General features: G+C 45.2%; 1 protein-coding gene across 1 annotated transcript in view; it reads right to left on the reverse strand.

Moving 5' to 3' along the window:
• Positions 1–12,989, reverse strand: part of FGD3 (FYVE, RhoGEF and PH domain containing 3) — a 183,332-nt gene that overhangs the window by 68,515 nt on the left and 101,828 nt on the right. Inside the window, exons 3-5 of the mRNA XM_083156183.1 lie at positions 12,031–12,214; positions 8,872–9,445; positions 547–636 (exon numbers count right to left, since the gene is read on the reverse strand). Coding sequence (XP_083012309.1) covers positions 547–636; positions 8,872–9,445; positions 12,031–12,214 — 848 coding nt within the window. The remainder of the gene's footprint in view (positions 1–546; positions 637–8,871; positions 9,446–12,030; positions 12,215–12,989) is intronic.

A 12,989-nucleotide genomic window follows, 5' to 3' on the forward strand; every position in this document is an offset into this window, starting at 1 on the left:
AACTATTCGACATCGGCCTTTCTAATCATCGATGGTCAATGGCCATCCCTACCCTCTTTAACATGGGAGGGGATTTGTAACAAAAACACATCCCCTCGCACGTCTCCGCAGCATCAAATGATTTCTCCAGCCGTCGCACATAAAAGTCAGTGGAAACCGACTTTCATTTACAGGTGCCAGGACGAAGACGGGTGCCCGGCTCCAGCAGGCACCAGCCCGCCCATGTACCCATGGGAACGCCCAGCCTATTTATGGGGATGCCCATAAAATGCTAGGCGTTCCCATAGGCGACCCCAGTCCCCGCTGCCATCCGCCCCCGGCCTCCCCTCCCCGATCCTCGGCTACTCCGTTTGCAAAGGGACCTGCACATGTGCATCATATACTATGCGCATACACAGAGCCCCAAACACTGGAACCGTCCAATTAAACCAAAATGAGGGCCCATGTACTTAGGAAGACTAATGCAAAATGTCAATGTGTTGCCCCAATATACACACAAACACACATATACATATACAGTATACGTACATGGATAATAAATTGTACCTGATCGAGTAGATTTAACCTCTTCACGTAGGCTTCCTCAGTGTTGAGCAGCTCCTTTGCAATGTTAAACAACTGTTGTGGTTCCGTGCACTGTAAGGGATTGTACAGAATGGATCTAGTCAGTATACAATATCCAGCTGATCAGTTAGTTTTGTTAGTCATGTGATGGACTGTGGACAGTGGTAAGTTGTAATAAATGAAGTTGGGAACATAAAAGTTACATAAGCATACTTACTATTTCTTGACATCATTCTCTCTTTCTGTCCTATGGACCTTATTCTGGCCCATTTGTTCCCCTGCGTGTTCGAGCAGGGGTGTAATGGTGTGCGACTGTGCATGCGCATAAACCATTATGCACGCGTGCAGCCGCTTAGTGTGAGCAGCCACGGCAAATTGATTATTAGCCAGCGGTCGCGCCTATGGGAACTCCCAACGTTTCACAGCAAGGCTGTGAAATTCACAGCCTTGCGAGTCAACCAAAATAAGGTCCTATATGTATGTTACCTACAAGTTATACTAGACTGCTCTGTCTTTTACGCCCCCACATGTATGCCCTCTCTCCATGTCACATCCACCTTTGCTTTATCACCAGGACATCGGTCATCTATCAACTACATTACTGCAACCTCCTCTAATCTGTTCTCCCCGACTACCACCACTTTCCACTCCATCCTCTATACCAGTGCTCGGTTCAGGTTTCCTTCTAACCTCTGAATCTGCCACCCATCCCCGTCAGACCTTACACTGGCTCCTCTTCCCCTACAGGCAGCATCTATTTCAAACTCCTCCCACCTATAAAGTCCTCACCAAACTCCTCTAATCTCCAAATTCTCTCCAATATCCTCTTCTACACTCCTTCAAGAACACTATGCTCTGCTGACCACTGCCTCTCCTGATTACTTCTTCATTCCTCGCCAACGTCTCCTGGGTATCTCCCTGATGGAAGAAGCTCCCACTCTATTCACACACATCTACTTCTAAAGCTTCCAATGGGCTCTCCAAATTGATCTCTTTATAAAACTCCTACTAGCTCTCATCCGAGCCAACCCTCGCATCCTAATTCACTCCAATGACTGGTGCAAGCGGAGGAAGTTTCTACATGCTGGGGAAGTTTCTGAGTACCTACAAAGCCGACCTGTATGACAGATACCTTGCTACAGCCGCACCAGGGGTTGGGAATTTTTTTTAAGTTGGAGAGAGCGTTCTTAGTCTACACTTCCCATCAGGCCGCACCAGACATCTCATCCTATATTGCCCATGGAGATGAGCGAAGGGTTCCTGCTGTGCTGGTCATGTGCAACAGCCCCATCCCAGTGGCCTTTCTTTGCAGACATCGGAAGACCGTAGCATCATACCGTAGTTGTTGTTTGTTTCTCGCTCTCTCTAGGATGTACCTGTGATTTCTGGGGTTGTTTTGTTGTCTTTCTACACCAGTCATTATGGTAATTTGCTGATTATTCCATGAGAGCTTTATAAATCAGAGGATTCGCCTTCCATGTACAGCATTAATGATCATTGATTAACAAACTGCTGACTCAAAGGGAAAAAAAAGGAAATCTATCTTCATTTTCTGCCCATTACTTTACATTACAGGGAAACAGTGCCGACTTAACATTTGCAAAGTGTTTATTGTAAAAGAACGTAAACGTTAAGTTGCTAAATTTAATTAAACTGTAATTAGCATAGTTTTCCTCCAGAATCAATGAAATGGTTTTCTGCTTATTTTCTCTGTTAACTCACCAACAAATGTATATGGAAACGGTTCCAATGTGGAATAATGGGGCAGACATAGAACTCTGCAGAGCGGATTGGGTTTGGTCTCGCTTACATTTTTATATTTCATATTCATAGTACAGGCGACCGTTACTGTAACATTTCAGTCAGTCATCGCTGTTACATATATTATCCCCTGCCTTGTTAAAGTAACAAAGTTATATAAAACATGCACAACCCATAAAAATGGTCTATTAATCATAATCACACTCTATACTATAGCGAACTAGTGTTTTGTCTACCTAACCCTTTAGCTTCATGCCTTTAACTGGTTGTGACACACTGGGTACAAAGGACCAGAAGCCTTGGGAGCAGCCATGAAGCCACTAGACCAGTGGGGTGAGATTTAATAGGATGAGAGATTCAGAAAGTGAGAGATTTGGTAAGAAATCTCCAGTTTTTTTAAAGCGGCAATCATTTACACTGCAAAATCAAATTGGTTTTGCAGTGTAAATGATTGCCGCTTTTGAAAAAAACCTGTAAATTTCTTACCAAATCTATCACTTTCTGAAGCTCTCATCCTATTAAATCTCAGCCATGGTTTCCAAACTTTTTTGAACCACGGCACCCTTGAGTATCAGAATATTTTTCACGCCCCCCCTAGGTCAAAAATTTGTTGTCAATAGATTTAGAAAAAAATATTAAATCAAGTAAATTGTGTTTATAGGTCATCCTTAAGATTAATTATGTAGTAAGGAACCAGATTTGCTTTTGTTTGCCCACATATCTCATGATTAGCGGCCATCAACTGGTTTTGCCTCAGGCATTGCCCATAACTATTATGAATTTGTCCTAGACCACCAATCCAGTTTGGGAACCCCTGCACTAGACTATTGGAGATAAGTGTAGTGTATACACTGAACCATTGGTAACTATGTTACTTTTGTAATCCCTAATTCCTGATGTTATAACCAAAGCTGGGTACACAGTAGACTATGTGTACACCCAGCAAAATCGTTGGTGGGGGGACTCAGCACTGGCATGTACACTTACCGATTTAGGCAGCAAAGGAGCGGGGGCATTCAGCTGCATGGCCTTCACTAACAATGTCTTCCATCAGATGGCATTCAGGGATCGTGCATCTTCAGCGACATAGTGGGTACTCACAAGATGATGTACCCTTAATGTCAGACCGATCTACCTGATCATACAGCATATTGTCTATTGTGTACCCAGCTTAAGACTTTATCATAAATATATTGTATTCTTTATTTTGGACAAATAAAGCGCAGGGCTTTTTCACGGCGGGCGGCAGGGCAGGCACTCTGGGACTCAGTAAGCTGCTTCACAGCTTGCTGAGTCAACCAGAATCAGGTGCCTATAATGCCTCTGTAGTAGCACCCATTAAACATATAATAATGTAGTGGCACCCCTTACACTTAATATCCACAACAGTCGCACCCCTTATATACATAATGCCACAGTAGGGGTGGCACTTGTACAGGGTCCTTGCCGGGCCCCTCCAGCAAGCCCAGGCCCGGGGGATTAGTAGCCGCTTCTCCCCCCCTCCTTATCGGCGGCCCTGCTCACATCTGTATATAATAAATTGCTGGGGTGACAATCTAGATACAGGGCCATTTGCAGTCCAGTATTAGAATAAAGTGCATTAAGCTGAGTCAATCACCAGTCTTAAAAGCACAAGAGTTTTTTAATCAGGCAGCATGGCAGAGGCTAATGCAATAATAATTATAGATGATGATGATGATATATAATTCAATCCAACAATCACATCCACTAGTAATACTTAACCTTTCAGTGCCAACATCTCTGTGAGAGATGTGCAAAATAGCCACCAAAAATGCCGGCATCGCTCACATTTGTTATATAGATTCAAATAAAAAATGTTGTGGAAAAAAAAGATAATGTTTCGTATATAATGTAAACAATACAGGTCATTATTACATTTTTGCTTGCCAATTTTCACACCTATTTTGACAAATTCCCTTGGCACTCAAAGGGTTAAGAACTTTACTTATATATGGCTCTGGAAAAATCCATTGATAATCCAAAACAATAAATACGCAAACAACAACTCACCGATGGAATGATTTCCTAACAGAATCCCCAGAGCCAATGATAGGAAACTGAGGAAACCATTGATTCAGATAAATGCTCTGTACGCTAATGTCCGTGTACTAACACAGATAGTGCAAGCAACTCGCACTGTGGTTCTATAGGGACAGCACATTAAACACAGTCTTGTAAGTAGTACGTGAAACATTTTATTGGCTGCATTACCTTTAATCAATACATCCAATGTTATAAAGTACAGCAGTCACCATTACATACACTATTCTGCTAACCTTTTTTTCTATAGGTTAGGGCTTTGTGAGGGCAGAGCACAGTCCTATCCGGCACACAGTGCACAGCAGAATGTGCAGTATAACGCTGGGAGGGGCGAGCAGCCAGCATGACATGGTAAGTGAGGGGAAAAAACAGGGACAACAATTCCATCTTCATTTTTTTTTATGGCATCATTAGATTTTGTAGTGTCATTTATAAATGTGATAAATAAAGTTGCACTTGCAAATATTTGGTGTGATTCTGAGGTAAAAGCCGCTGCATTTGCAACTGAGCTGTCACAACCGTTCTGAGAGAATGCTGTAAGCTAACAATCTACTGCAGGGATTTCTACAGAGATGCCAACCATTCTGGTCTGCCGCTACATACAAAAACACACCGTTGGTTACACTATCGGACCCAGGGGCAGATTTATAGTCAGACCGCTACAAGGCATATTACTGGTCAGCAGCCATTACATCATTGCCCCCTTCATGTTGATGCCAGTCCCAATGCCTCTAGACCGCCAAAGCAGCCCCAACCACACCCCATCATATGCAGTACTATCTGCTCTGGTTGGCTGGAAAATTAAAAAAGAAAAACACCTGGTATAATTAGCATGTGCCACCTCCAGAAATTTGCAGCCCCTAAGCATCTTCCTCTGGGCAACCCTATGCACACACATTCGCAGTCACAGGCTCACACTCGCCAGTAATGACAGGCCTGCATTTTTTAGCCCGCCCACCCCCATTACCTTCCACAAATGCTCACTGTCACACCTTGTAAATAAATCCTCACTGTGTTTGCCCTCGCTAGCGAATAGCCACATGGGTAGTACAACTCTCCACATCGACTGCACAAACATCAGCATTGCATCACCTCTAAGTCAGGCCTATAAGAAAGTAGTCTTTAGTAATATACTGTATGACTATAATAATAATAATATCCCTTCAATATATATATCTCAAATAAGTCAGGTCTCAGACTACAGTGTTATTATGGAGAATATGATGTATTTGTTTATCCCAAATGCGTGCCATGTCTTTCCGCGCGATGATCACCGAAAAGGGGGACGCGGGAGTGTCTCACGCACGTCCTATGACGGGAAGACATGGTATGCCCGCAGGATGAAGAAAGGTGGCGCCATCTGTATCACTCAGGAATACAGTGTAATTGTGTTCTTTGATTACCATCTCCCTCCTCTCTGTGCTGACATAAACATAAGCAGCAGGGAAGACAGGCGGTAAAAATTAAAATTAAATAGTAGAATTAAAAAGAAATGTAATCATTTATCAGTGGGTTTTATTTATTTTCAAATATCTACAACAAAAAAGGTACTGTAGCACCTCTGGGACAATTAGATATTTAACCTGAACCAGTGAAAGGGTTTATTAATCCTTGAGTACCACATTTTAGTAACTCTCTATTACTGCCGCTTCCACTACTGCCGTTCTCTCTTACCGCTCCCTACATAGAAGCTTGTGATTACATTCTGAGTTATGGTTTCTTTGTGCGTTGCAATTATTCTCCGTGCTGCGCTTCTAAAGATGGGTACACACGAAACGGGCATGTACAGCCTATGGGGGTGATTCACAATTGATCAGACAGGAAATGAATTTGGTCCCGTTCCAAAGGTGGTGGGCCTGTGCATGCGCATTTTTGGGCATGTGCAGACCCCGTAAGTGAACGGTTTCTTTGAGTTTCACACTCGCTGAGCCGTTTGTTCCAGAGGGGGCGGGCGTGGGCATTCCCCTGGGAACACAGGCTGGCTGATGTCTGCTCTTTTCTGCTAACACCAGTTTTCACTGACTTATATTTCCAAAAAGGAGAGATATCGTTCGATGGTCGGTGACCATCGAATGATTTCTCTTCCCTCCGGCCGCATGCGAGGGGATGTGTTTTCAGATACATCTCCTCACATGTTACCGAGGGAATGCGGGGGGGCACCGGTGTCCAGCTGGGCTCGTTTACCCGCTCGCTAAGCAGCGAAATAATGCTGCTTAGCGAGCGGGTCCGAATCAAGCCCCTATGTTCTCTGTCGACTGTACATGCATGACAACGGAGAACATCATTAATGCCCCGCGGGAGAGCGTATCATTGATGATATGGAGCATACACACTAAGCGGTATTATAAATGATATCGCTCAGAAGTGGCAAAATGAGCAATATCGGTTACAAGATTGCTTAGTGTGTATGGGGCTTCAGTCTTAGGGCAAAATGTACTAAAAGCGACTTTGGAGGTTTTGACTGCTTGCTCCAAAGGGGTAATAATGTTATATGGAATTCCAGGCACGGGTGCCCATTTAAACCATTCAGACTGTCCACGCGGATGTTATCTTATTGTGGTTAGAATATCAATATCACAGTTTTCTTCTAATTATGTCCCTAACTGTAATCTGCGCCCTCCTGGAAATGTTGACCTTATAACAATATAGACATTTAAATGACATTATGACAATGTCAATATTTCAATCATTTCAACATCATCAATGCTGACATTTTGCTAATGAGATTGTGAATGTGAACACGCTGAAGGCCAATACCATGTCTGCGGGATATAAATAACAACATATAGATTTATGGTTCCTGTCCCTGAGAAGAGCTACTGATATACCAGTTAAGCTGACCATAGACTGCAAAGCAGTGCTACCATCCAACAAACTAACTTGGAGCATGGAGGAACGACCACCCCATATTCAACGACCACGCCATAAAACACAGAATGATGTATGGAGGTGACTTCCAACCACTGCCTGGAGTTGGCTGTACCACCGTCGGGTGGATCAGAAAAGGTCTGATATTCATACCAGACATTGAGGGTTATCAGGGCCGGTGCAAGGCACCGGAGCGCCCCAGGCGAGTCGGGGTGGGGGCGCCCCGGTGCCGGGGGGTGGTGGTACCTGTGTAAAAAAATTGCTGCCCCGGCGTCCCTGCAGTGCTGGGGCGGTCAGGGGTGTCCGTGCCATAGGGGGTACCTGCGGCGCCGTCATGTGTATAAAGCTGGCTGCGGCCGGCGGGGTCCCTGTAGTGAATAGCAAATAACTAGCGCGGTACTTGTGTATTTTGGCGGCGCCCATCGCATCGCATACCATAACGCATACGATGGAATGCGATGCGACGCGATATCGTACGATAGTGCACGATGGCATACAATTTTGAAATTGTATGCCATTGTACATGGCATACGATGCGATGCGATTAAACATTGTATAAGCACCCTAATGGGTGCTTATACAATGTAAAGCACCCAAATGGGTGCTTACAATGTTAAATGCACCCCCACGCCACCCCCCCCCCCCACTATAAACGTGAACCCGAAGCGTGGCGAGCGCAGCGAGCCCGCGAGGGGCGGCGGTACGCGTCCTACGACCTTTTCATACCCCCACTATCCACGTCGGCGTGGAGTTGAGAATAGAATAGTGTGGCGAGCGCAGCGAGCCACCGAGCCCGAAGCGTGGCGAGCGGACGCGGATACCTGTGAAGCCCGCGGAGGGACGCGTTTACCTGTGAAGGTATCCACGTCCCCTCGCCACGCTTCGGGCTCGGTGATGCGATCCGTTCATCGTACGACGGACATCGGGGGCGCCGCCAAAACACACAAGTACCACTAGCGCTTCCGGCGCCGCCGTGCGCATAGCGCTAGTTATTTGCTATTCACTACAGGGACCCCGCCGGCCGCAGCCAGCTTTATACACATGACGGCGCCGCAGGTACCCCTACGGCACGGACACCCCTGACCGCCCCAGCACTGCAGGGACGCCGGTGCAGCAATTTTTTTACACAGTTCGCTGGGGGTGAGGGGCGAACTGCCGCCCTCCAGGTGCCGGCGCCCTAGGCAAATGCCTAGAGCTGCCTAGTGGTGGCGCCGGCCCTGAGGGTTATTCATATTCTGACTGTCTTAACGTCCCGACAGTTGGAATCCTGGGCTGTTTTAATTTCTCTCGACTGCAACTTGATAGTCGGAATTCAATGTTTCGACTGTCGAGTGACGGAAGGTTCAAGGATTGTCGAAAACAGCAGCGGATTGTTAAAAAAAATGGCCGTTAATTCTACAATCCATGGCCATTTCCTACAAAACAGATCCACCTTGTTTTAAAGTCTGATCTGTCTCATCGGAAACTGCCTTAATTGCTGTCGGCAACTGCAGCATTGAATAGGTGGGGCTGCAGCATTGAATAAGTGCAGTCTACGGGATTAGCGTGCAGTGTAAGGACAGTTCTAGAGTGCATAGGTGAAACCGTTTGTCCATAGAGATCTTATACAGCTCTTACCTTGGTGGCCTCGCTATTGTCTGCTTTCGTCAGTTCTGTGCTTTCATGCTCCTCGCTGCTACCTTCATCCATGTCACTATCTTCATCCTGAGTCGAGTCCCTCTTTTGGTCAACAGAAGTATTCATCTCAAGCATGGTGACGGGTAACATGAGTTTTCTCTGCTCCGTGGTGTCGTCATTAGAAAACACCTCCACTACGACACTACATGAAGGGCTGTCAATACCACTGTCCCGATTGGGTATTTTACCATTATCATTTTGATCTACGGTTAGATCCTCATTGCCATTATCACTGCTGCCTTCCCCCATCCTATTTACAGACAAAGTGTCTCCGCAGTTGTCGATATCAGTGATGCTCAACTCCTTAAATTTTATATTATCAGAACTTGACAGTTCTGCGTTGTGAGAAATCGCAGGTTCATTATCCTCACATCCCATTTGTTCATCTGCAGATAATCCGCTTTCAACCGCTGAATCTTTCCTTGAAGAGCGAGGGCATTTGGAAGGTCCTGATTCTGGCTCCATTCTGGGAGTAGAATTTCGGCGGTGCTGCTTCACAACTTTTACGGGTTGCCTGAAAAAACAGATGAGGTCTGAGTCAACATTCTGAGGATGGATTTAAACTGTTTAGGCCTGCAAACTTCTCCTTAAAAAGGTGGCAGTGGCACCATATATAGGCTATAAAGAACAACCGGCCTTATTCCAGAAAACCAGACTGTGGCCCACTGATAATCAACCAGCATATCATTAGTAGAGGCATGCAAATCATAATTTATTCCCTCTCCATCTCACCACAACTTTATTGGATGTCATGGTTACTTTTGAAGCCCTACTATGGCCATCCAGCTGTTGTGAAACTACACATCCCAGCATGCCTTGCCATAGTTGTAGCATTCCCGACTAGCAAAACTGTGGCAAGGCATGATGGGATTTGTAGTTTCACAACAGCTGGAGGACCATAGTTTGCATATGCCTGCCCTACACTATAGACAGTATTGGACAACATCTTACAATGTGCAGATCAGACTACCAGCAGCAGGTTAGATTTATGGCTCTACCTCTCTGCTGGTATCTGTACTGTAGAAATGGCAGGTCAATATGCACAGATGGCCATGAGAGGAACCATGAGTTATGGGGTGATATATACATGTCTCTAGAAACGAGATTCATTTATCACTCTCTGCCAGCAGCGAGTATGTGAACGTTAATGCAGAAGCGAGACATTTGCTCAGGTGAAATCAATTCTACTCAGGCAAGGGGACAGCTATAGGCATAGAAGCTAATGCAACCCATGTGGGTCCTGGTGCGAAATAGGCCGAGGACTCACAGTGAAAGATATCACTAATAATTCTACAGTCTATGTGCATACTGATTTACTCAAGTAGAAATAAGATAGGAGATATAGGTCCTTATTCTGGTTCACTCGTAAAGGCAAATTCCTTCTCAAATGGACAAAACCATGTGAACTACAGGGGGGGGCAGATGTAATGTGTGCAGAGAGAGTTAGATTTGGGTGAGTTATTTTGTTTCTGTGCAGGGAAAATACTGACTGTTTTATTTTTACGCTGCAATATAGATCTCACTTTGAAGTAAAACCCCACCCAAATATAATTCTCTCTGCACAAGAAACATCTGCCCCACCTGCAGTGCACATAGATGTGTCCATTTGAAAAGGAATTTGCTTTTGCGAGTGAACCAGAATAATGTCCATAATGTGTATGTATTTCAGGCACTTGTGTCATATTGGAGAAAGTACAGATGTGTCCTCATACATTACTGCAGTGGTGCCAAGCAGTGTCCTGGTCACATCACAATGTGATACATTTTAAGGTAGAAAAGTCTAAAAAGACACCCTACCATAGCATGGTCGCATGGACCTAGTGGCTCACTTGCGCCTGGCGTATTGAGACTAGTTGTATGAGGACCCATCTGTATATACAGTTCAGGCAGCTGTGTCAGATTGTTATAGACAGAAGTGCACTACAGTATTAGGAAAGCACATAGTTTTGTTGTTGGATGTATGCAGGGACGGCGCTACCCACTCAGCAGCTCCTGCAAAGCAGGGAGGCACCATGCTGAAAAGGCGCTGTCTCCCTCCCTGCTCTGCTAAAGCTGCCTCAGCCCTCACTGTCACTACCTCCTGCACGCCGCCCGCAGCGCCTGTCTGACAGCGGGCAGCAGTATGTCGAGGCTGAGCAGCTCCCTGCACCGCACACACACTGTCCTCCTCCTGGGACCTGCCCCCTCTTCCTCACGGACACTTACGCTGAGGCATGTAGCGCTGTCTCAATGCCTGGATGACATGTCATGTCCGGATCCGCCCCCTACCCATTGCTCCCTGTGCCTGTCAGCTGTCAATCAAATGACGAACAGGCAGCAGCGCTGCCTCCCCTTCCTTCCCTCTTCTTAGTATGCTGTGCCAGTGCCGCTGCCAGTCCTCAATACTCCGCCCACTCTATCTCCTCCCCTCTTCTTCCATCTGCTCCTTCTCTCCCCTCCTTTCCACTCAGTCACGAGTGCTGCACATACTTTTTGTACTGCTTTCGGATCGCATCGCACACACATTGCATGCATGCCGTGCGATGCAATCTAGCCCATAAATTATGCGATTCTCGCAGCGTGTATGGACACCTTTAGTGCCTGCAACATTTTGCGCATGCAGCACTGAGATGGTGTATGCATACATGTACATGCACCCGAGATCCTCCATAGGATCGCATACACTCCCACAATCGGGCTGCAGCTTGTTGCAATCGCAATGTGAAAGGGCGCAAAATGTATGGTTTGCAGGAGGGCGCCGGACACCCTAGCACCGGCCCTGGATGTATGTAGAACAGCAGCTATAGGGCCAGATTCTCCAAGCTTCAAAAGTGATAAAATGGAGAGTGATAAACAGCCAGCCAATCAGCTCCTGTCTGACATTTTTCAAACACAGCCTGTGACATGGAGGTAAGAGCTGATTGGCTGGCTGTTTATCACTCTCCATTTTATCACTTTTGAAGCTTAGAGAATCTGGCCCATAATAAGTAATGTCAAACCGGCATGGACAAAGACTTTCAGCAGCCTACAATGAGGTGTCTTGGGAACGAACTGACTATATAAGATTGTACCACAGAGATAAAGACTGTCAAATATTTCAGCGTGAGCACTGTTACTTACCTGATTTTTTCAAACTTTTCAATGAGAATACTGATGTCGGTTAGGTTTGTCTGATTCCTTTCTCTTGTTCCGGATCGTCTGGCAATTTTGGGTACAGATGGTAAAGGTCTTGAAGGTGCGGGAGGAATTCTTAGGCCAGGTGCGATTTGTCCTCCTGATATCAGGTGGGCTGGCTTAGGAGGTACTATTAAAAAATATATATATATATTTACAATAGTAAATAGTGATAATTAGTAAGAACATCTTATTACCCCATTGCTTAATACTAAACTGAAGATGCAAGTTGTTCTATAGGTGTGTATTGTAAATACAGCCAACTTTGACATGTAAACATATACTGTATGTAAGAAGTTTCATTACTGCATTACTGACAGCAGCACGATTGGCGTTATCTGTTGGATCAGAGCTGATCGCAGGGAATTTTCTTTAGCAAAAAAAACATAACCATGCTGCACTGCAGGTGAGTTAGATTTGGGTGGGGTGCGTTGAAACTGAAATCTAAATTGCAGTGTAAGAATAAAGCAGACAGTATTTGCCCTGCACAAAAACAAAATAACATCCAAATGTAAAGCTGGCCATACATCAGAAAGATCGATCTTAAGATCGATTGCGCTCATGATTGTGTACAATTTCCCTTAAAATCCCCGGCAGTCCTTGGTGGTTTTTGGACACACAATCTACACACAATCCATCTTACAATCAGTCATACAATCCATCTGCTGTATGATTGTGTATGCAAGATGTGCACACAATCTGCATACAATCCATCATACAATCAGTCATACAATCCATCTGATGATGGATTGTATGATTGTGTACACAAGATGTGCACACAATCTGCATACAATCCATCTTACAATCAATTGAGATTGTATGATTGGGTACAATATCTTTCTGATGTATGGCCACCTTTACACTCTCTGCACGTTACATCTGTCCCACCTGAAGTGCAGCATAAT

This window comes from Crinia signifera, chromosome 8 (genome assembly GCF_055691185.1).
Source record: "Crinia signifera chromosome 8, ASM5569118v1, whole genome shotgun sequence".
Taxonomy (NCBI): Eukaryota; Metazoa; Chordata; class Amphibia; order Anura; family Myobatrachidae; genus Crinia; species Crinia signifera.